At 38.2% G+C, this 21,588-nt stretch overlaps 1 protein-coding gene across 2 annotated transcripts in view; it reads left to right on the top strand.

The window, feature by feature from the left end:
- Positions 1-21,588, top strand: part of ca16b (carbonic anhydrase XVI b) — a 100,005-nt gene that overhangs the window by 30,409 nt on the left and 48,008 nt on the right. For both annotated transcript variants that reach the window (XM_034870222.1, XM_034870224.1), the window contains exon 3: positions 21,184-21,363. In XM_034870222.1, coding sequence (XP_034726113.1) covers positions 21,184-21,363 — 180 coding nt within the window. The remainder of the gene's footprint in view (positions 1-21,183; positions 21,364-21,588) is intronic.

The raw sequence follows: 21,588 nt of genomic DNA, 5'->3' as shown, positions 1-21,588 counted from the left end.
GGTGAGGAGTTAACTGCAAGGGGGAAGGCTGTAATGGCGGCATAATGGCACAATGTTGGAAGATGTGCAATGCTTTGCTTGAATTATAAAACAGTGTTTGAATGACAATATGTTTAAATGCTGGGAGGAATGTTAGGCTTAAACTGCACTTAAACCTGCATGATACTGAGTAGTTACTGTATATAAGCAGTTCATGGGATTTAGTACTGCATCACTTCTAGACCACTGATGTTTCCAGGTTTGTAAAATCATTTATCCTGTGCTACATCTCTAGTTTACTGAATTACTCCGCTAACTATCGATTGCTGTCTGGATTCTAAATTATAAGGACACTTGTGCTGTGTAAACATGTAGCCATTGTTGTCCCTGCTTAGCTTGCAGAACAACTGCAGCACAGAAGAGTAATGGCTGCTGAGGGGGTGAGCTGAGCTTAGAGAGGGCAATAGCTCAGAGTGGTACAAGCCTTATTTTTGTGTTGTTTTGTGGGCTATTGGTGCCTGTGTGATGGGCGACATGGCTTATGGAAGAAAGAAAAGACAATATATGGATTCGTTTTTTTTGGGGGGGAATTTGTAATTATTGGTTCTATAATTTGGTTCATCAATCTCTTGTTGTTGGATAGCTTAAAGCATGAGGTAAGTTAAATATAGCCCATACATTGACACGATAAAATCCAAAACGGCCTGCCCTATTATCTTTCTGCAAACGCAAAGATATTTATTTTAATTTCTTTTCAAATTCTCATAGGCAGGAAAAAGATCACTCAGGCCTGTCATTCTTTGTCTTATAGAGTTTCATGACTCATTTAAGTGGGAGCTTGTATACCTGCAAGGGGTAATAAATAATGTAGATGTATCAAGAAATTAATGGGGTAGAAGCTGCTCTTTGCATATTGCAAGAAAGGTTTAGGCTTTCACACAATTTAGAATCCAAACACTTTTACTGGGTTGCTGTTAATGTATGTTCTGTTTTTAAATCTGAACATGACACTTTTAATTCAGCAGCAGTAATTAGAATTTAAAAATGGAACTTGTTGTTTGAATTAAGCAAACGCATCCTCATTTTTGAAAACATTGAGTGTGCTAATTAAGTTTTAATAAAGTTTTCTGTAATATATAAATGGAGCCAATCCCCTTTTACTTCCTTTTCAAAAAGAAAAGAAATAAATAACATGTTTTTAGCCTCAAGCTACAGAGGGAAACTTTGAAGCCAGAGGGTAAAAACTTTGTACTGCTACAGCATGACATCCAATAGCTGCTGTGGTAACAACAAGCCCGTATTTACATTTCGGCGCCACTTAATGTACAGTACGCTGGGCTTTGATTTCGTGGTGCATGTCTCTGTTTGAGGAATGCCTAGTAAAGGTACAACATAGGGCATCAGTGGAGTTGAATTGAAAATCAAATTTTGTTATTTTTTCTTTGTTTTTATGTCCATACCAAGAGGACACCTGCCCTCGAAAGCTTTAATTAGGAAATGAATATAACCAATCTTCCCCAGCATTCACCTCTCCTTTTCCTTCTATCCTTAATTTTCCTCCATCTATCTTTACTAATGCTAGCCGCATCTCAATTCTGATCAGGGTGTTTGCATGTGGATGCGATGAGGGTACTGAGGAGGGTGAGACACTGAGTGGATTAAGGCTGGATTTAAAATGGCTGCTTGCTGTGCTTAGCTCAACACAACACTCATCTGTGGATGTGGTCATGTGCTATCTTGTGATTTGTGGCCTTATTAGTGGTTTTTGGGATACACAAGGCTAAAAACTAAAACTGCACATATTCTCTCTCTGCTGCACTCAGTTTTCATTTCTTCCACTTTCTTGCCTCCCTGTGTCTACTGACTGATACATGTATTCAAAGATGCACACACTGTCAAGCTGTAAAAATACAAGTGAAGGATGACCGTGAAACCATGTGAATAAGCAGCAGGTTTAGCTCTGCAGATAAAGGCGTCTACATCCAATTTAATAAATACATGTCTTTTTAGTTGAGGTCTAAGAGCACAGGTGCAAAACGGGAAGATAATTTGTCTGAATTTGATGCTTACCTCCACCAAGAAGGTTATGTTAAGATGGCCTCTGGCTGTGTGTTTTAGTCTGTTCCCGCCATATCTCACACTAATGGCGGGATTGACTTAGACATTTTTTTGTGTTCAGCTGTGATCTCTGCAGAGAGTTCATGCAACAAAGAGGAAGGCACCTATTAAATGTGGAGACTTTGTGGCCTATCCTAAACAATAACCATCATCCAAACGTTGGCTGTAAACAACCGTTCTACTGTGTTATCTGCCCAAGGTGCTGTTGATTATTAAAGTAATGGCCAACTCGGGAGGTTCGGACTTCTGACTCTGTTAGGTGGGGCTTCGCTTTGCCTTTCATACTGTGTAGAAAATTAGAAAATATTTAAGGGGCGACTTTTATGTGTATGTTGAGGAAATGTAAATAATAATAAAACAATGGCTCAATGTAGTATTAGAATGTTGGCCTAAACTTGTAAATGTAAAAATATTTAACATTTTGGGGACATTTTTTGTCCCAATTGATCCCAATTTTTAGGATTCTGTCATTTCTGACACTCCTTCCATAGATATGTGAATGGTTCTTGCTGATTAGGGCCGCACGATATGAGGAAAAATATCAAATAGCTATTATTTTGACTGATATTGTGATATGATTCTCCACATTGAAGGGAAAGAAACTTTTTGTATCATTGTTCTCATTTTGATTGTAAAAATATTAAAATTTACACAATTAAAATGATTATAGTGTGATTTTTGTGAGGATTAATACCAATCTAGAAGTGATTTAGACTGTAGAATATGGTTTGTAGGCTGGGATGACACTTGTCATTGAGTTAAATATTTTAAACTACTACGAACTACTCCCAGGAGGCCACTTCTAGGAAACATATAGTAACATTTAACGGTTTTAATTTTATTATTATACGTGTCATTGAATATCTGTCATGGTGTGCATTGTTGTGTTGGTACTCATTTGTGTGTATTTCTGTTTCAACTAATAAGAAATATAATAGCTCATGAGCTTTTGAAAGTTTATTACAATGTTAGGGCTGTGCATGGATCTCTGTATCAGTCCCATACAGCTTGTGTACATGCAATTTGCATGTTATGACAGATGAAAATCTGATTGTGTCCCTAAAGTCATTCACAATCTGTATCTGATATTGAAAATTGCAACTGATATTAGAGATATTTGTCCTCCACACATATTGTAAATAAGACATAATATATATATAGCAGTATCTGTAACTACCATGTCACACTTTGAGAGGAGATTTTATATCATGGCCATTTAGGAAGGATTTTTGAGACATTTGCTTGTTTTCACACTATTTGTCACTGTAGGACCAAACCTGTAAAATAGCAGCTCTCGCAAAATGGCATGTACAAACAGACGAAATAAAATACCAGATCTCAGGGTTCACCATGTGGGTTGAGATATTTCACCTCTAACTGTTGACTGTGGCTAATGGTCTGCTTAGTGTGACCTCATGCTGTGGGGCCATCCTGATGCCATACTGTAACAAGCAGGTAAGTGAGTCATCTGTGTGTCTCACAACCTCTGTCCCCTTGGAGACAGCAGCCTGACTGTCTCCTTATGCCTGTCCTGGTTCATTGCTTTGCAGTGGCCCACTGTCCACTCACCCTCGTGCCATTGCGTAGTCCCTTTAGTCAAGGACGAGGGCCCTCAGGCAGTCATCTACCGCCGCTTCCTCTGCCCTCCCCATCTGATGTCCAGCTGCTTAATGCAAGAACTGTGACAAAATTGGTTCTGTGTTGGTTGGCATGTGTGACATTTTAAGCCTTGCTAGCTGCATTTCTAGGGATGGCACTGACCGCCTGTTGTTCCACCACTTTGGTCCAGACTGAAATATCTCATGGATGGATTGCCATGAAATTTTGTACAGATGTCCATTATGCCCAGAGGATGAATTATACTGACTTTGACGATCCTCTGCCTTTCCATAGTGCCACCACATGTTATAGCTTTTACATATCAAGTGAAATGGCTCCACATCTACTTCTTGATGGATGGGCACATCCGTACAGACATTCATGTTTCTCAGAGGACGTATCCTAATGACTTTTCCTCTGAAGCTACCAGCAGGTTCATATTTGTGGTTTTAGGTGAAATATCTCAGCAATTACTGTATAGTTTGCCATGTAATTTGATAAAGGCATTCATGTTTCCCTCAGGATAAATTGTAATCACTTTAGTTATCCCTTAACTTGTCCTATAACGCCACCATTATTTATGATCACACACACAAAACTAATTACATTCCCATCAGCCTCAGCTGTACTTTTTGTTTAGAACTAATATCAACCTAATCTCAGATGTTTGCTATAGTGAACATTATACCTGCTTAACATCAGCATGTTGGCGTTGTCATTGTGAGCTTATTAGCATGCTGATGTTAGCAATTAGCTCCAAGCACCACTGTGCCTAGGTGGACTTGCTAGTTTGTCATTTGGCATGGATATAATTTAAGTGAGTGCGGTAAATGTTCGCTGTGCAAAAAGCAAACACCAGACTCTGAGTTTTGGACCATTGTTCTTTGAGCAATTTAGACCATAGTTTATAAACACAACATGTAGTTCACTCTAATGTAACCAACTATGTAGTTAAAAGTGACGCAAAGAGAACAATTAGAGTTTACCATTTCCACTTACACCCAATTGGGCTAACATGATATAATTACTCTCACTAGTGAGTTGAGAAAGTGGTTGCAGTATGGCTTCTCCAATATTCAGGTGTGGAAGTTCATACTGTTGCTTAGTTGAAGTTTCTTGAGCCAAAAAAGAGATAATTAAACTAATGGATGAAGCTTCTTAAATGGAATATGAGGGTATGACAGCACAGAAAGATGTAATGGCTTAGAATAAGATAAGGTTCTCACTGAAAAGAAGCCTTTAATAGGAAGAGATGGAAAGGGTGATGTGACAAATTAGAGATTGATTCTGTTATATTTGCTGTGTTGGTGTGCACAGTCTAAGTATGCAGGGCATTGATTTGTTCAATTTAAGGAACCAGATTTTCTGTTTCCTCTGAGGACCAATACTCACAAAAAACGTATTGTGCAGTAGAGGGCTGCACAATTATAGCCAAAATGATAATCATGATTACTTTGATCAGTATTGTGATCACGATTAATTATCATGATTATTTGTTGATTTTAGCCAAAACAAATTCTATTGTCACATATGCTATTTATAACTGCTTTCACATCCATATTATGCTACATTCTTCTTAAGTTGAGGTTGTCTGTTGTATAGACATACATCTGCAACACATGTAAATGAAAATTAGCTATCTGCAATAAATAGGAGAGAGAGGGAGTGCGAAGGACGCTACTTACAGAGAAACTGCTGACTTATAGGAATGGGTCTAACTGGTAGAATGGCGGGTCAGTGGAGTTACTCACGTTGTGTATATGAAATGTCTGTAACATTACTGCGCTGTATTTTTATGAACTATGATATTCTGACCATGGGTCACATCTCTGGCCCAGGTCCAGCAGGCTCCGTCTCACACGCTGTTAATCTACAAACTGAAGTTACTTGCATTCAATATACTTTTCCTGTGTTTTTTGCCATTGTGGCCGCAATGACAGTTACCCGCGGAAACACTGGTACAAATACAGGTTTGCCTCTTATGCTTAACAATATTCAGCTGTTTTAATAATTAAAACTGTGGACAAATGTCAGAAGTGTGGACCTGCACCACTGTGTGGCAGGGCTGCGCGGAGAGTAAGAGGAGAGAGGGGGAAGAGAAGAGATCCGACACAGAAGAAAGGGTCCTATAACGCAATATTAAACCATATCGATATAAACAACATTGCAGTGGATGCGAGGACATTAGGTGAATATTACTCGCGCGAATATTACTCGCGCCCTCGGGCCCTCTGAGCTAACAGACTGGTCACTGCTGTTCTCTCAAAAACAACAAAGACGGGACAAAATGGTGTGTTTACTGGTAAACTGGTAAACCTTGAGACCGACGTATAACCGACCGCTATCTGTTTAATTTTCCTCACGTTACTCTGTCCTCTGTGACTGTCTCCATCTAGAAACTAAGCTGCGCGGTGGAGAGAACAACTCTGATTGGCACATGATTAGACAGTGGTTTACGGAGCGGTAGATTGGCTTTGCAAAAAAAAAAAACGGAGCGTTCCATGAAATGACGCATTTAAAAAATTGCTAGATCATGCAAATTTGATCGTGGGAAGTCAAAATTGTGATATCAAATTTGATTAATTGTGCAGCCCTACTGCAGATATCCTCACACATTATCGTATCTAGGCTACTTCAGCCTCAGTGCTTTAGCTCCATTTTAATAACTACTGAAATGCTTACTAATTATTCATTTAATATTGACTGTGATTTAAATATAATCGCTATTTCTTATAAATATCATATGGCCAGCTGCAGGACATTTATGAGTGCTGAGGTTAGCGTCAGCGCTTCCGACAGTTAGCTGATATGAAACAGTTGCCCTTGGACAAAGCTGAGTAATGTAGCGTCACTAATCAGTGTTTTACTTTGCGTCTCTACAGAGTAAAGATCTGTGTTCTGCTCGGCAGACTGCTCACCTCTCCCTCCTATTTACAGTTAGCGAGAGGCTCCCTTGCACCGATGCAGTGTTGGATTGTTGTCACACAGAGAGGGCAAAACCCCAGGGGAAAACATTTGCTCCTTTTATACTGTGTGGAAAACAACTTTTAAATGTGCGGAAAAGCAGCTATGAAGTAGAACGGAGAGAGCTTTCATTTATTAGCTTTATTTACTTTAGTTATGCAAATCCATCTCCACAAACTTCATCATTAGCCAGAAAAACACAAGGTTTGTAATCCTCAACTAGAGGAAGTAAATTAGAGGAAAGTGTTTTATAAGACATCTTCCACATCAAATATAGTACTTTTGAATTTCAGGGACCAAACTCACTGAAGCTGGAACTAAATAAAAATCTCTGTAGAAGAGATGATTTGTTAGACAAAGTAAAGTCTGATGTTATTGAAACAACTGTTACAGGGAAGGTAGAAATCCTTAACAAAGGACATTGGTACTTTAAGGCTTTTTGAGGCATTTTTATTAGCCAGCCATTCATCAATTGCCTTACCTTTGCTGTCCTTTTTTAAAAATAGAATTACATTTTCTTCAGGAATTGGCCAGTTTGTACAGCTTGCAGTTATTATGAGATACCTTTTTTAATGATTGGGCTACTGTTTTGATGATTGGTGGAATTAAAGTGTTGATATTGTTCATAATGACCAAAACATCCTAATTTTTGATTCATTTTACATTTGCAGCTAAATCAATGAGACTGTTCTGAGTTGCATACATCTACTGCATCTACCCATGATTTTGGGTGCCATTTATATTACAGTACTGAAATAACTAAAATGGAAGGTGTCAGTGTGTATGTAATTATGTAAGTCCATTCAATTTGAGATCTACGGGACAATTATTATGATTTGTATAATGTACACACTGTGTAGTGTATTGAGAGGGGACCCTTGTTAACTGGTAAAGTGCCAAACGGCATGTTGGGTACAGCGTGCTCTCTGTCGGTCAGTACAGTAATATAGAAAGCCAGACATAAAATGTTACCTTATAGCAAACTCAAACATTTCAAGCTTCAGTGATTTCACTTTTGGGATGACATTTTTTTCCTGGGAATAGCCTGGTCCCAAATAGCTAGCTGTTTACAAATAACATGTGTATATATATGTACACATTGCTATAGGCGACTAATGGCAGGTATATTGCTCAAGACCCAAAGAAGTGCATTGTCCAGTGTGAAGTTGTTTGGATGAGTGGTTCTCGAGAAAGGCTTTTGCACACTTAAATTGCATAAATAGATGTTTAAATATACCCTAAAGCTAAAAATGTAAATGCTCCTTCCAGGATAGTTTTTCAGAAGGCATGCCAAAATTAGGCATGGTATATTTGGCCAAAATGCAAATACTGGTAAGTTTTTCACTACTACAGTTGGGTAATTTGGTTACGTAAATAAAGCATATGCTGTTGGAGATGTTGAGCTAGTTTGTGTGGAGGTCATCTTTTGACACTGTAAATGCACCAAAATAATAAACTAATCTGTCTATTTAAAACACTACAATTTCTATGAGCAACATTCAGTGTTTGAAATGACAATGCTTGCCTATTTGATCAGATTTAATCCACAACTAAGGACCCTGAAGCAACAAAGAATTAACAAAGGCTGACTGATCAGTTTGTCACCTGATGCCTTCTGTTTTTTAAACCTTTTGCTTTAGGCAGAAACTTAATTTAAATCACAAATTACTAGAGCACAATGGAATTATTTGATTCATAAATTAAATATAGTCATCACTCAAAATTGCACCCTGTTACTATTCAACAAAAGACCAAATGTTTAAACATAATACTTCTGCACTACTTACAGCAAGACATACACATACAAGAGACTTAAAAGCCTGACTCACTCAGGTCACACCCCTTTCTCTTTGCTTTGAAAAGTTGATATCAGACTTAAGCTAATTATTTTGTGGACATTTAGTGTGTGAAAAGATAATTCAGTCCACTGCTGTTTGATCTGACAAGACGAGCTGCCCACCTGTCCCCTCTTTTCCAATCACCTGCCTCCCTGTCACAGAACAGCAGCTGTGCTGTGAGGCTGAACAAACCATCTGGGACACGCAGAGAGTGATCGTGCTCAAACCGCACCCATCTTGTCTTTTTTCAGCATGCTACATAAGTTAGTAGTGTAAAGCTCGTTGTGCTCAAGAAAAAAGGTGTACAACTCAGAATGAGTCTAATGGGGCCTGAAAGTAGTGACCTATTCTTACTGTGCGTGCGCCTGTTTTCACATAGGCCACATTGAGAAGTCAATTTGGGTTTGGGCATCACATATAAATGTTCCATTTTGCAATGATCCATTGTTGCAATGACATTTTGTCATTGTCTTGCTAAAGCTCCTGCACATGCGCTACTCTGTAACAGTAGCACAGTCCCTACGTCAGTAATGCAATTTATTGTGTGGTGGCCATTCAGAGATCCCAACAGAAGTGAAGGTTCTAAAACATTTGTAGACATGTTGGCTTCTTGCCATATTGAAGGGGAAACCTTTTTGAATTGTGGGAGAAGCTCTTCCTCATGGGGACAGAATGTATTTCTGTCCGTTTTTTTCACACAGGGTCCTGGAGATTATTTTTACAGACTAGGGGATGTTGTACTTAAGCAGTGGCCAACACCCAAGAACAGGAAGCCACAGTTTCTATGAAAGTCCACGAGATGGAAGCAGATAGCGCCAAGGGAAAACAATATTTTGGCTGGAACTCATTCTGGTGACCAATTAGACTCCAATGCCTGTATGATTTACCACTTCCTCTACCTGCTTTTATGTGTTTGGGGCTGCTGTGTAGAATACAATGACCCCTGATTAAAGCTTGAGCTCAGGCTCTGAGACGACTGTGGCGCCATTCTTATCAGATGCCTGCTTCTCAGAACTCGGCAAGACCACCTGAAATCTCACAATGGTTGTATGGTTTGCCACACTGATAGGCTCAGACACTGTGAACAAATTTAGAACTTTATTTAAAAATTAAAAAAAATATATTTATATATATGTGTAAGTGTGTATGTATGTATGTATGTATGTATGTATATGTATGTGTGTGTGTGTGTGTATATATATATATATATATATATATATATATATATATATATATATATATATATATATATATACACACACACACACACACATACACATACATACATTTGTGTATAATTTTGTCGTGGTGTTACTTTTACTTTGGAGTGCATTGTTTCTCACAGGACTCATAAGCACCTAATCAAATCCTCAATATTTGATCTCTTTGCAATGCTTGCTGCATAAATGAGTTGTAAGAGATCAAAGATTGCTTGCCATTACTAATTTGTAAAGGGCAGTGATTAATAATCAACTTGGAAACGTACAGTATATTTAAGGATTTGAATTTGGTGGCTAACTGTAAGGGCCCTTTGTCTTTTGAAGCATTGACTGAGACACATTGTATGTGCAGATGGATTGTTTGTCTTTTCCTCCACCCTCTCTTGTAGACATGGGCTGGAAGGGAAGCCCTGATCTTGAATGGCCGGTGGAGTGAGGGTTATGAGATCACACTGTTAATTGCACAATGAAAAATGTCTGGGGTAAGATAAAGTCTTAAGAAAAACTTTATGTAACCTTAAATCGGAACTGACTGAAATTTGATGAAATGTGCAGTGTACCCAGGCAGTATTTATTCAGTGATATGGTAGTCATTTTATTGTTGTTGTTGTTTTCTCCAGCGCATTGGGTCTAAAATGTGACAGATGCTATCAGCTTTAAGTGTTGACTTTTCAGCTGGATATTTTTGAGGGTGTCCATGTTTGATGAACAGTGCAAGACTTCATAGCCCTTTTTGGAAATAATCCATCAATTTAAGGACTGATGGAACAATGGTCCTAAATGGAAGAGACCAACAACCAGTTTCATTTATGGAAAAACAGTAGAGTGCTCTTGACTAGTGTACAAATGAGCATTCCGCTTGCTGGTGACCAGACTGAAGGCACAAAGCCAATGAAACGAGGAAGAAGTTAAGATGACTAGACAGAGCATCATCAGGGAGTTTCTGCGGATGTCTCTGGGGTACAGATTTATGACTGATTGAATGCAGAAGGATTTGCAACTATATGAACATATTAAAATATGCCATCATTTAAGTTTATTTCACATCAAGAGATTCCTGTCCCCTGTCTAATACCATTCAAATACCATTCTACTTTTCATCTGATGTGATATGTATCATAACACTATCATATTGTGCATGTGATAGCCCTCATAGTAGTCGTTTCATTTCAAATCCACTGGGTCGAGTACAGAATGTCTACCATATTTGCTTCCATTTTATCGTCTCCTTCGGGAAACATCTTTAAATTCCCCGGCCCTTAAAGCAACCAAATGGAATCAGCATTAGCTCTTCTTTTTGTTTGACAGACAGGCAACGTCTCCAGATTAGATTGTTGAACTTGTGTCACACACCCACACACACCCGTAGTATATTTTCTCTGCAAACTGGCAACTCAAAAGCTGCTCACTTAAAGGTAGAAAAAAAAAGATTCTGGTGGTTGTGCTGGTGCCTGTCAGTTCATACAACCTATCAGAGGAAGATGATGGTACTCTACAAGAAAGCAGCATACAGACTACTTCATTTTGGTCCTCTTGTAGACATCTACAGCTTTTAAAAAGGTATGGCATTAAAACATTCTATTTTAGTCTTTTTTTCTGTCTCACTCTAGGCATTTTGTCTCTCTATAAGCAAGTTCACATTTGCATGTGAACTTGCTTTGAGCCTCTTCCCACCGTAACGCCATGTTACAGCCTTACCACATTCATAGTTTGGATTATTAGCTTCTCTGTAGACAAGACATTTAACCTCCACTTCTCTCTTTACAACATTTGGCTTCAGTCCTGCTAATTGACCAATAGATTGCCATGAAATGCTTGAAAGAACCTGCTGGAAGTAGAAAAGATTTTTCTTGACACAGGTTTACTTTATCGCCTCTATTGAGATGACCACTCTGATCTGTCTGATCCTTTGTGGTTTGAGTCATGGGAGCTTGTACCAATTTCTGAAAAACAAACTCTCTGGTAGAGGGCAAAGCTTTTAAGAAAAATTGAGTGAAATGCGAAGTGCTCTGTGTCTAATGCTGTGACAGAAAGTGTGTTTGTGTTGTAATTTAGCCTAAGGCTAACGCTGGTACAATGCATCAAATGGCAACATTTCTGTTAAAAATTATACAAGGTCCCTAACAAATGAAATTAATAAATAAATAAAATAGATTGTTGCTGTACAAAATTAATTTGCCATCAACCTCCATGGCAGGCCGACAGCAACACATTGCAGGTTTTTGTTGAGTTTACTAGAAGCATAGTGGCGGCTGGGGCTGCATTTGTATGAGATGATAAATTAATCCAGATCTTCCTGATTAATGAAGCAGATTCATATCTAAGTAAAGTACCACTTTGGACCAACCAAGGAAGCATTAGGAGGCCCGGAAATCTAACTGATTACTTAAACTGAAAAGACAGAATCAATTAACAAAACTCGTGCCCTATCATATCAGTCATCACTAAAAGTTAAACTCTCTCTTATATAAAACCCTATTTGAACTTAGATATGAAACGGGTCAGTGAGTGACCCATAGCATCAGCAAAAAAAAAGTGCAATTTGAGATAGCATAGGATTATCGATGATTGATATAATCTGATAATTCATTAGATTGCATCTGCTTTTTATGTCACTTTGGCTTAAGCAATACACTTAGGTGAAATAGTGTCTCATCTAAACCTCCTGCCAGCTATATCTAAGAATAGCTAGACCTTTTAATCACCTGTCAAATGGGGGTGGGGGGGAAAAATCGAATATAGTATACACTATTTTTCTTTTTTTTAAATTAGTTCATTTCCCTAGATTCTATATATATATACTGTATATATATACTGTATATATATATATATACACAGTATATATATATATATTTTTTTACCAATGATTCACCCAATCATTTTCTTTTTATACGCTACTGCTGACGGTGACTACATCACATCTGTTTCTAGCAAAGTAGAACAAAATCAGAAATTCATGTTTTTTATAAATGAAATAAATGTCAGACTGACTGACTAACGTGTGATGTGCATTCTTCCTAGAAAATTATTTGTTTTTAGAAATGTCTTTTTATATTGCCACTAAATGTGTATTATTGAACTTTTGTTTTTGTTAAAGAAGGAAAAGAAAATCTCAATCCATAATATTATCAAATTGCAATACTTCCAAAATCACAATACAAATGGAATCGGCCCCCCAAAGCATATTGTCCCAGCCCTACTGTCACAGTTGGTGTCTGCAGTAACTCTATGGAAGCTGAAAATGTAGTGGTTCTGGATACAATAATGGGAATTTATAACTAGTGTATGAGGATGGTATTAATTGTATTTACCAGATGTTATAGTGCTAGGAAAGGTCTACAAAGGAGGGAGGTTGAGGAGTTTGACAGATAAAAGGATCAAATATGTAAATGGCATGTAAAGACATTTTCTAAGACATTGAAAACATCCTTTAGTTATCAGTAGAACTGTAAACACATTTACTTTTTACATGTTTGTGGACAAGAACAGCGTACTAGCTCAATTTCATATCTGGTATCATTTTTAATCCATAACCAATCTGCATGCAGATTTTGCTACTTGATCAGTTACGTGTGGAGACCAATATGTTGGTAAAGTTGTGGAAGCAGCTCTGCTGTAACGGCCTGTCATGTCGCACTGCTGTTTACTTTCAACCTGACTCGTTCAAAGATTCATGTCTATCGGAAAAAAATAACTCGCTAAACATTTTGATTAATTACATTTTGTTATAAAATTGTTGTTGTGTTCTTGTTTGTCAACACTGGGGATGTTAATAATTAACTGTTAACCAGCAATAATAATTTGACTGACTAATACTATAAGTTCAAAACAATATTAGGACTGGGGATGCTTTAATTCAAAGGCCACACTGTATTAAATTTCCTAAACATTCAATAAAAATGAAACATTTGACTGTAGCTATTTATCCTTATTCTAATGACGTTTTATTATAAGCTATCTTGAAGAAACATGGTTTATCCTATTTGTTGGGGCTGAATTTTCCACTCCATTCTATTTTCAGCTGACCAAATATTGTATTTTTTCCATTTGTCATTCTTAACTTTCTCATTGTTGTGTCACTGTCTCTGCAATAAAGAAAGGAACACACAGAGATTATTTTTGGAGTGCCTTCTTGCTTGCTTCTTGCCTTTTTGATCACAACAGAACAGACAAGGTCAAATAAATGCACCTTTTAATTTGGTGAAGTGTAACTGAAGACTCACTCATGTATCACCCTCTGTGTCCCCCACAGTGACCCCGGACGCCTTTTGTCATTCTTGCAAACTGCCCTGATATATTGAGTATCTGCTCCTTTAGATCTCCTCTGAGAAGTGGGTTATAGACAATGTTAAGATAAAGTTTTCAAAAGCACTAAAGCGGTCTGCAGTTATTTTCACGCGTAATAATGCATGGGTAAAAAGTATTAACTGTTCTTCATCCCTTATTACCTCACTTGTCTTTGAAGCTTACTAACGCCCGCTGAGGGTAATATAGGTTTTACCTTCAAGGTTCAATGACCATTTTTTCATCTTATGCAGTCCGCTCAGTCAAAGCATCTAACAAGAAAGTCGTTTGAAAGTACATTTCCCTACAAAATCACACACATAGGAGATTTAGGCTAATTGTTGCAATTGATAATTCATAAACATTTCACTCTGGTGTAGTTTTGGCAACATGATCTCATTTAGACTTGTGAACAGTCAGTCACCAAAATTGTCTGCCCCAGTTTTGCCAGGATGATTTTCCTCACTTTGATTGTAGTTGCATGCTATCTCTTATTGCTGTGTATCTTAAAATAAAATCCAGGATCCCACATAGCACAGAAAACAAAAGTGTTAGACTGAGTCCCACTCTAGGTACTAGTGAAGACGAATTTACAAGGAATTATTAAAATTATTGTGAAACTATAATCTAGTGACTAAATTTGTAAACATTATCCATCCCTGGCTGCTTTTTATACCTGGTGCTGCTTGTTATACCTGGTGTAGTTGGATTGTAGTCACAATCGACATCGTTCAATAGACAGAGTCTGCTTCCTTCTCATAGTCAATTCAGCTGTGAGCTTAGCTCTCTCCCTTTCCCTCATCACAACCCAGCCATTATGTCACAGAGCTGCCAGGAAGCATGTAAAGAGATCTTTGGGACACAGAAGCAGTGGAACGAAGTGATGCTAGAGGGAGGGACAAAGTCTGTTGGTTTGTTTTATGCAATGGAGCTCTGGTATTGTAGTTTATAGTTGATAGGACTGAAGTATGCTTATGTTAGTACAATGCAATCGCCATGCCTCAGAGTTCATTTTGAATGCTCACCACATACAGTCAAGGCTTCATGCAACGTGCAATATCCAGATTAAATGTGTCTAAACTGCTGTAAATAGGTGCACGGATATGTATTTGGATGTCATGTTTATCTGAGAAAAAAGAACAAAGGCGTGTGGTGCCATGATCATAACTATACCAAGGATGACAATTTCCGTTTGTTAGGCTGTCGGCCCACCACTTTGGTCCAGACTTAAATATCTCTGTGTCAATCCGTCAAAATGGAGATTAAATATGAAAACAGAAAATTACTGTGTATCTAAATAGATCTTTTGCAGTACCAAATCTTCCATGCGTGCTAAACATACTGTTGAAATAGAGGGTTCTCATCTTGACTGAAAGGATTTTACACAAATTCAAAGATAAAATGTCCTTGTTTGTGGTTACCTTTTTTCAGAGGACAACCATGCTTTATTGCTGCACAGAATGGGTTTTGTTTTTATACCATCGGTCATCGGTTATAACAACATGGTTACCAAACTATTTGTCGCTAAAATAAACAAGCCGCTAGTTTGACCAGATCAGCTACCATTTAACTTGGAGGTAAAACCAGAATCAAGCCCACCAGTTATCTTTTTAATAATAATTACAATTAAATACGAAATGTCAAAGTCGTACCAAGAATGTGGGCTGTAATGTGTTTCTTCGACCTTTACAACAGACAGTTTGGGTAACCATTTTACCGGTCTCTTTTGTTTTCTCTTCCAAATACATTTGACTAACCCAAGGGTTTATTTTTAACCAGTGTGATAATTCGACCTCTCCTACTTATTGCCCATAAGACCTGTGGTCTATTTTTTCCTGTAGTCTATGATTTTAAATGTTAGAGACCATCCTTCATTAATTGTTGCTGGCTAATACAAGAAATAAATATCTGTCATTATCTGGTAATTAATTGACTGATTACAGAAGTTGGTTGACTTTTCTGGCCCGCCCCCGCATTGTACAAGCCCTAAGCTCGTCAGTTGTCTAACCTGGGTATTTGATACTCCGCAGTGCTACAATGCCTCTGTCTCCACCATCTGGAGTGTTATCAGCATACGGAAACTGACAGCAGGAATGTTGTTTCAAATGTTATCCTACATTCGCTAAAGGGATAAAGGCTTTGATCTATTTTCTCACTGCTCCAACTGCAACAACTATTGTGACCCCTTTCAGTGCTCTCAATACTGTGCCTTATATCTGCTGGCCATGTTGTGTTGTCAGTGCCACTCATACATACGGACTGATCAGCGTAGATTTTTGCAAGTGCTAGTGTGCCAGTTCTGGGAGGTCTGCCAGGCGGCATACAGCATGGATGCTTTCTCTCAGAGGGACAAAACGGAAATGACAAGGCAATTGCCATTCTGTCAGCATTGCCATGGTAGCACAGGCACGGCTGTTTATCCCAAGGTTAATGGGATGATGCCTGGAGCTGAAAGTGCCAGATTGAGAGAAACATGTGCCTGTTTTACTTAAAAGAAGAGTGGTGTCACATTACACAGAACAGAAGTGAGCCCAGAAAAAGGTTGGACTAACAACAGTATGGACATTATAAACGTTACTCATCCTACTCCTTGCATAAATCATAAATTACTAAATGGAGGCATTAATGAATTTCTCTTCAATTGATGAGTCCTAGATGCTGTAAACAAGTGCTGCCATTATAGGGTCTGCCTTATATGGTGTAGAAAATTACTTAAACTCAGAAAAGCACACAGTCTGTGAGAACGATGCATTTTGTGAAGGCAGGGGATTTTAGTATCATTTTAGTATCAAACCTGTTAGGATCCTTCTTGGTGAGGTGATTTCTGTATGTTTTGAACTGATATGTTTAACAGATATGGCTGTATGCTTGTTGTGCTGCTGCTACAGATGTTGAATATCTTTGAGATAATATGATGTCTAGAATATTGATACATACAGTAAACAATCAGTACACAGTAAAAATGTAGCATTGTCTAAATCCCCAAAGTACCCCAGACAACGTAATTAAGGCACATTTCAATAATCTCTTGCAATTAGAAGTTGTCACTGCTTACTGTAAACAGCTGGCCAGATAAAACTGTCTATGCTGTTTATTTAGGCACTAATGTCAATCAAAATCCTAAACCATTGTCCATGACTGTTGTAGAACATAAACATCTGATTTTAATCATGAAGACAGTTACATTAGTTACGTAAAAGAAACAAAAAACACAAACCCCAGTTAAAAGCAAAACTAAAAACTATATAATGCAGTTCACCCTATGAACACAGCGCTAAAACTATAATACACCCAAAGAATAATACACCCTGTTTTCACAGTCTCAAGGAATATAGAACATTACAAGCTTCAAACACAAGTAGGATTTGGTGCTAAGCTATTGTGGTGATCCAGATTCACTAGTTTCCCTTTGCAACAATGGTTATGGATTCACTCTGCTAAATGTTGTTATAGTCCCAGAAGGTAAGCTGTAACATCAGTGTAACTCCCTCATCTTTGTCCATCAGAAGTATATAAAACGATCAGCATACTGCATGAATTACCTGAGAGCACCTATAAAGATTTCCATTAGAATTTAGTGTGTTGTGCAACCTGCTGTGTGTGAGCCGTTCTCCCAGAGAGCCCATATGCTGTATGTAGTTGCAAATGTGGCGTGTAATGTGTTAGATAAATCAAAGAATATTTTTAAACATGTACTTATTTTGAATTAGTCCACCTCAGACATATACTGTAGAGGCAGAGCAACAGTGGGAAAGGCTTAACCACTAGGATAGTAGTCACTCTGATGGATGGCAATGAGACAGATTAATTGACTGTTGTGCAGCCCTCACTTATCTGATTTTAGCGCTGCTCCTCCCTTTCTGTTGTTGAAAGGCAGACTTATCTCTCGCAGTAAATGGGATGTAATGTGTGTTTTAATGGTATAATAAGCAAAAACATGACATTTTTCTCTAGTTACACTATGATTCAAAGTGGCCTGTAAAACATATTGGTGGGTTCAGTAAACTTTACTCACACCATGTTTTTCTGATGTGATAAACTATTGACATGTTAGTTTGTTTATGATATTTATTCATTAAGTTAGGGTTTTTCTTTTGTAACTTCCTGTCATGGTCTGAGTCAACTTGGGACCAAGGGAATTGGTTAAATTGTTTGGAATTTAAAATATGTAAGTCGAGGCAATATATATCTCAGTTACATCTCAAAAGGTTTTTGTAGTTAAGTAGAATTCACTTAAAGGAGACCTAGTATATACTGTTCAGGGTTTCCCGCAGCATTTGACAACATTATCTGCTGTTAAATGTGTTTTACAGTAGCCGCAGCCAAGCTGGCGTGCGCAAATGTGACGTCAGGAGAGCGACATAACTGTTTATATTCGCGCATGGTGGTCGCAAAACTACTTGCAGCCTTCTCCTGAACAGAGGTGCCGGTAATGAGCAAAGGCTACCGGCATTTCTATGGACTAGAAGAAGAAGAAAAAGGTAAACAATGGCAGAACTGGCAGAAGCATTGCTGTCAATGCTTTGACTTGATTCAGTGACCTACTTTTTCGGATCCAGCCTTTCATTCGCCATAAAAGAGCTCATCTTAACCCAGTAAGTTTATAAGACAGACTTGCGGTTACTCAGAGTCCTGGCATCCGGTTATGCTCGAGCTCGTTCAGGCTTCCTGTTTCTGCTTTGTCACGCACCCTTAAAAAAGAATAGATTGGATGCGCACTCAGAATCCTGGCACACCTGAGAAATCTACGTCATTTTGACGTCACATTGGCGCGTGCACGCTTGTAAAACAGCCGTTACTCCGCATATTGACAGAGTGGAGCTGCAACAAACGCACCCCAAACACACGCGTGCAGAGGTGCGGGCTAACTACGTTGGTGCTGTAGTTTTGTTGAAGTTACAGTGGGTGACGGCAATGCTGATAAAGTGGTTTTAAGTGTGGTTACAGTTTTTCAAAGCTTCATCCAGACAGCATTAGGTGCAATCTGATATTAATGTATAGGCAAAGCAGTCGCGGTGCTATTGAAGTTACACTTCCTCTGATACTAGCAGCCAAAACAGTGGGTTCAATGCCCTGATTACTGACTGACAGGCTGAGGTTATAAGGCAAGGCAAGGCAACTTTATTTCTTTATATGGAAATACTTTATATACTTTATAGCACTTTTCAGCCAAAAGGCAATTTAATTACATTTCTTTGCACCTAAGTTAGTTCCCCATTAGTTCAATGTTGACAACAGGGCAGTCACCGGTATAAAGTTTTGCCGAGCAGTCAGATTTGCTGTGTTTCCTCGAAAGGAATCACTGCACATGGATAGGCACTTGTTATAACATTTTGAAAATTTTTAGAGGCTAAAAACAAATTTACAACTTGCCCTTTTTAAGCCTGTTGGGTGCTAACTCTAGCAGGGGGATAACACAGTGTAGGCAGCACAGATTGTTTTCATTTTTCTTGCTACGGACAACACTCCAAATTTCCAACAAAAACCGAGCTACATGTTGAAATCGACCGGAATTCTCCTTTAAGCTTGCTAGATGTCTGGATTTTTTCCTCAGCTCACACATATTGATTGTGTTCTCAGTGAGACTGGCCTTGGTAGCCAAGCTTTTAAATTACAGGGAGTCAGTGTCTTCAGCAATATAAAATAAATTGCTTAATAGAGCTTTAACCTTTTAATCAAAAGTGTTTCATGGAGCTAATTGAGTTTAATTAAGCTTCCGAAAACGTCTATGTTGATGGCAAGGTTATGGCTAACTTTTCAGCAAGCACAAATCAAATGGAAAATACAAAATTCATAATTTGTTTTGACGTAAAAGCCACTTATTATTTGAATAAGATAAAGATTTACTCCATTTTATATGATGTGTTTATGATTGGCACTCAACTTCCGCTTGCCTTATGATAATATTATTGCATTCATAATGGTCTCTGCTCGAGGGCTAGTTAAATAGTGGGAGTTGCACTGGTACAGACAAATTGGTAAGTTTAAAGCCATGACAAACAAATTGAATTGTGCTCCTTAATGTAGTATTTAGTTACAAATGCAGCCATTCCATCATTGATATGATGTCCAGACCTCCCCAGCCCATAATCTTGCAGATGGTGTTTAAAAGACAATAGGTCTTAATTTAATTGGTCACTGGACAAATCTGAGACATTTCAAACAGTTTAACATAATTTAGTGCACTCTTTTCCTAACTTAGTGACCTATTCATTATAGAGATGAATTAAATCATTCCTGTTTATGTGTCGGCGCTCCCCATGATGTACTGTATGTTTATAATTGTTAATGGCTGACGCGATCAAACATACTTCAAAATAATCCTGAATGGCAGGGCCTTTTTGAGGGACTCTAGAACAGTGTCTCTGGCTGCAAGGTATTTATACATTACAAGACATGAAGCCACCCTTGATCCAGGGTGTTTTAGTAGAGAGCGGTTCTCATATCTTTTTCACGAGACAGTAGCAAAGTTGCCCCATATCTGCAGGGAATGGGATCATGAATATTGTGTTAACCCAGAAAAGTTCAAATCCATGCATGCTTCCTTGTTCCCCTGATCCCTCATCTTTTGTTGTTGCATTGGCCCATTGTACCCGAGAAGAGATCAAGGGGACCCCTGTCGGTTGTGGATTATTCCTTTGTAGAAGCGCCACTGTAGGGGATAGAGGATTAAATGAGCAGACAGTGGATGGGGATTCTACAGGAAGTTTGTTTGCAGCATACTGCACATTAATTGTTAAAGTGAAGTATTTTCCATGAATAGCCTTTTAGGTATCATGATTCTAGTTTCTGAGGCACAGGCCCACATTAACTCTGCAACAATTCTAAATTCAAGTTTCATTGTGTGTAGAACTGTAGAATCTACCTCATTTGGATATTTATATCATGTATGGACAATTAACGCTAGAATTGCCTGTAGCCAGATGATACGTTTTCATTGTGTGTACATGTTTTCCCAGCTGTTGGAGGAGTTTAGAGGGCACAGCAGCTGAATGAATTTGAAGAATCATAGTCCTCTCTCAATTTACGTTAATGGCATATTGAAACCTGACCTCTGCTGTAGCAATGATATTGTCACATTATTTCTAATTTGGTGTTAGTTATAACAAGAATACGTAGACAAATTGGATTCTTTGGTAGTCTACATTTTTTGTAAGCTCTTGTTTCTTCTATTTCTGCAGGAAATCATGGACCTCGAAGCTGGGTAGCCTCATACCCAGAATGTGCTGCAAACAACCAATCACCTGTGGACATTGCAGATGAACAAGCTTTGATTTCGGAGGAGTACCAGGAGCTGGTGCTTGACAAGTTCAACGCTGAATCCTCCAACCAGACCACCATGAAAAACACCGGAAAGACAGGTCCGGATCACAGAATTAGTTTAGACTAGTTTTGTCCTTAAATTACTTTTAAACAGACTAGCATAATGATACCAAAACACAAACTTCAAATTTCCAAGGCTGTACTTTGTTACTTTTACTTAAGTAAAGAAGTTAAATCAGTACTTCTACTTTTACTACTACAGTATTTCTTTACACAAGTATCTGTACTTTTACTTGAGTACAGGAAGTGAGTACATTATATAT

This window comes from Etheostoma cragini, chromosome 4 (assembly GCF_013103735.1).
Source record: "Etheostoma cragini isolate CJK2018 chromosome 4, CSU_Ecrag_1.0, whole genome shotgun sequence".
Taxonomy (NCBI): domain Eukaryota; kingdom Metazoa; phylum Chordata; class Actinopteri; order Perciformes; family Percidae; genus Etheostoma; species Etheostoma cragini.
The sequence above is the reverse complement of the archived record's forward strand: the minus strand, read 5'-3'. Positions and strand labels throughout refer to the sequence as shown.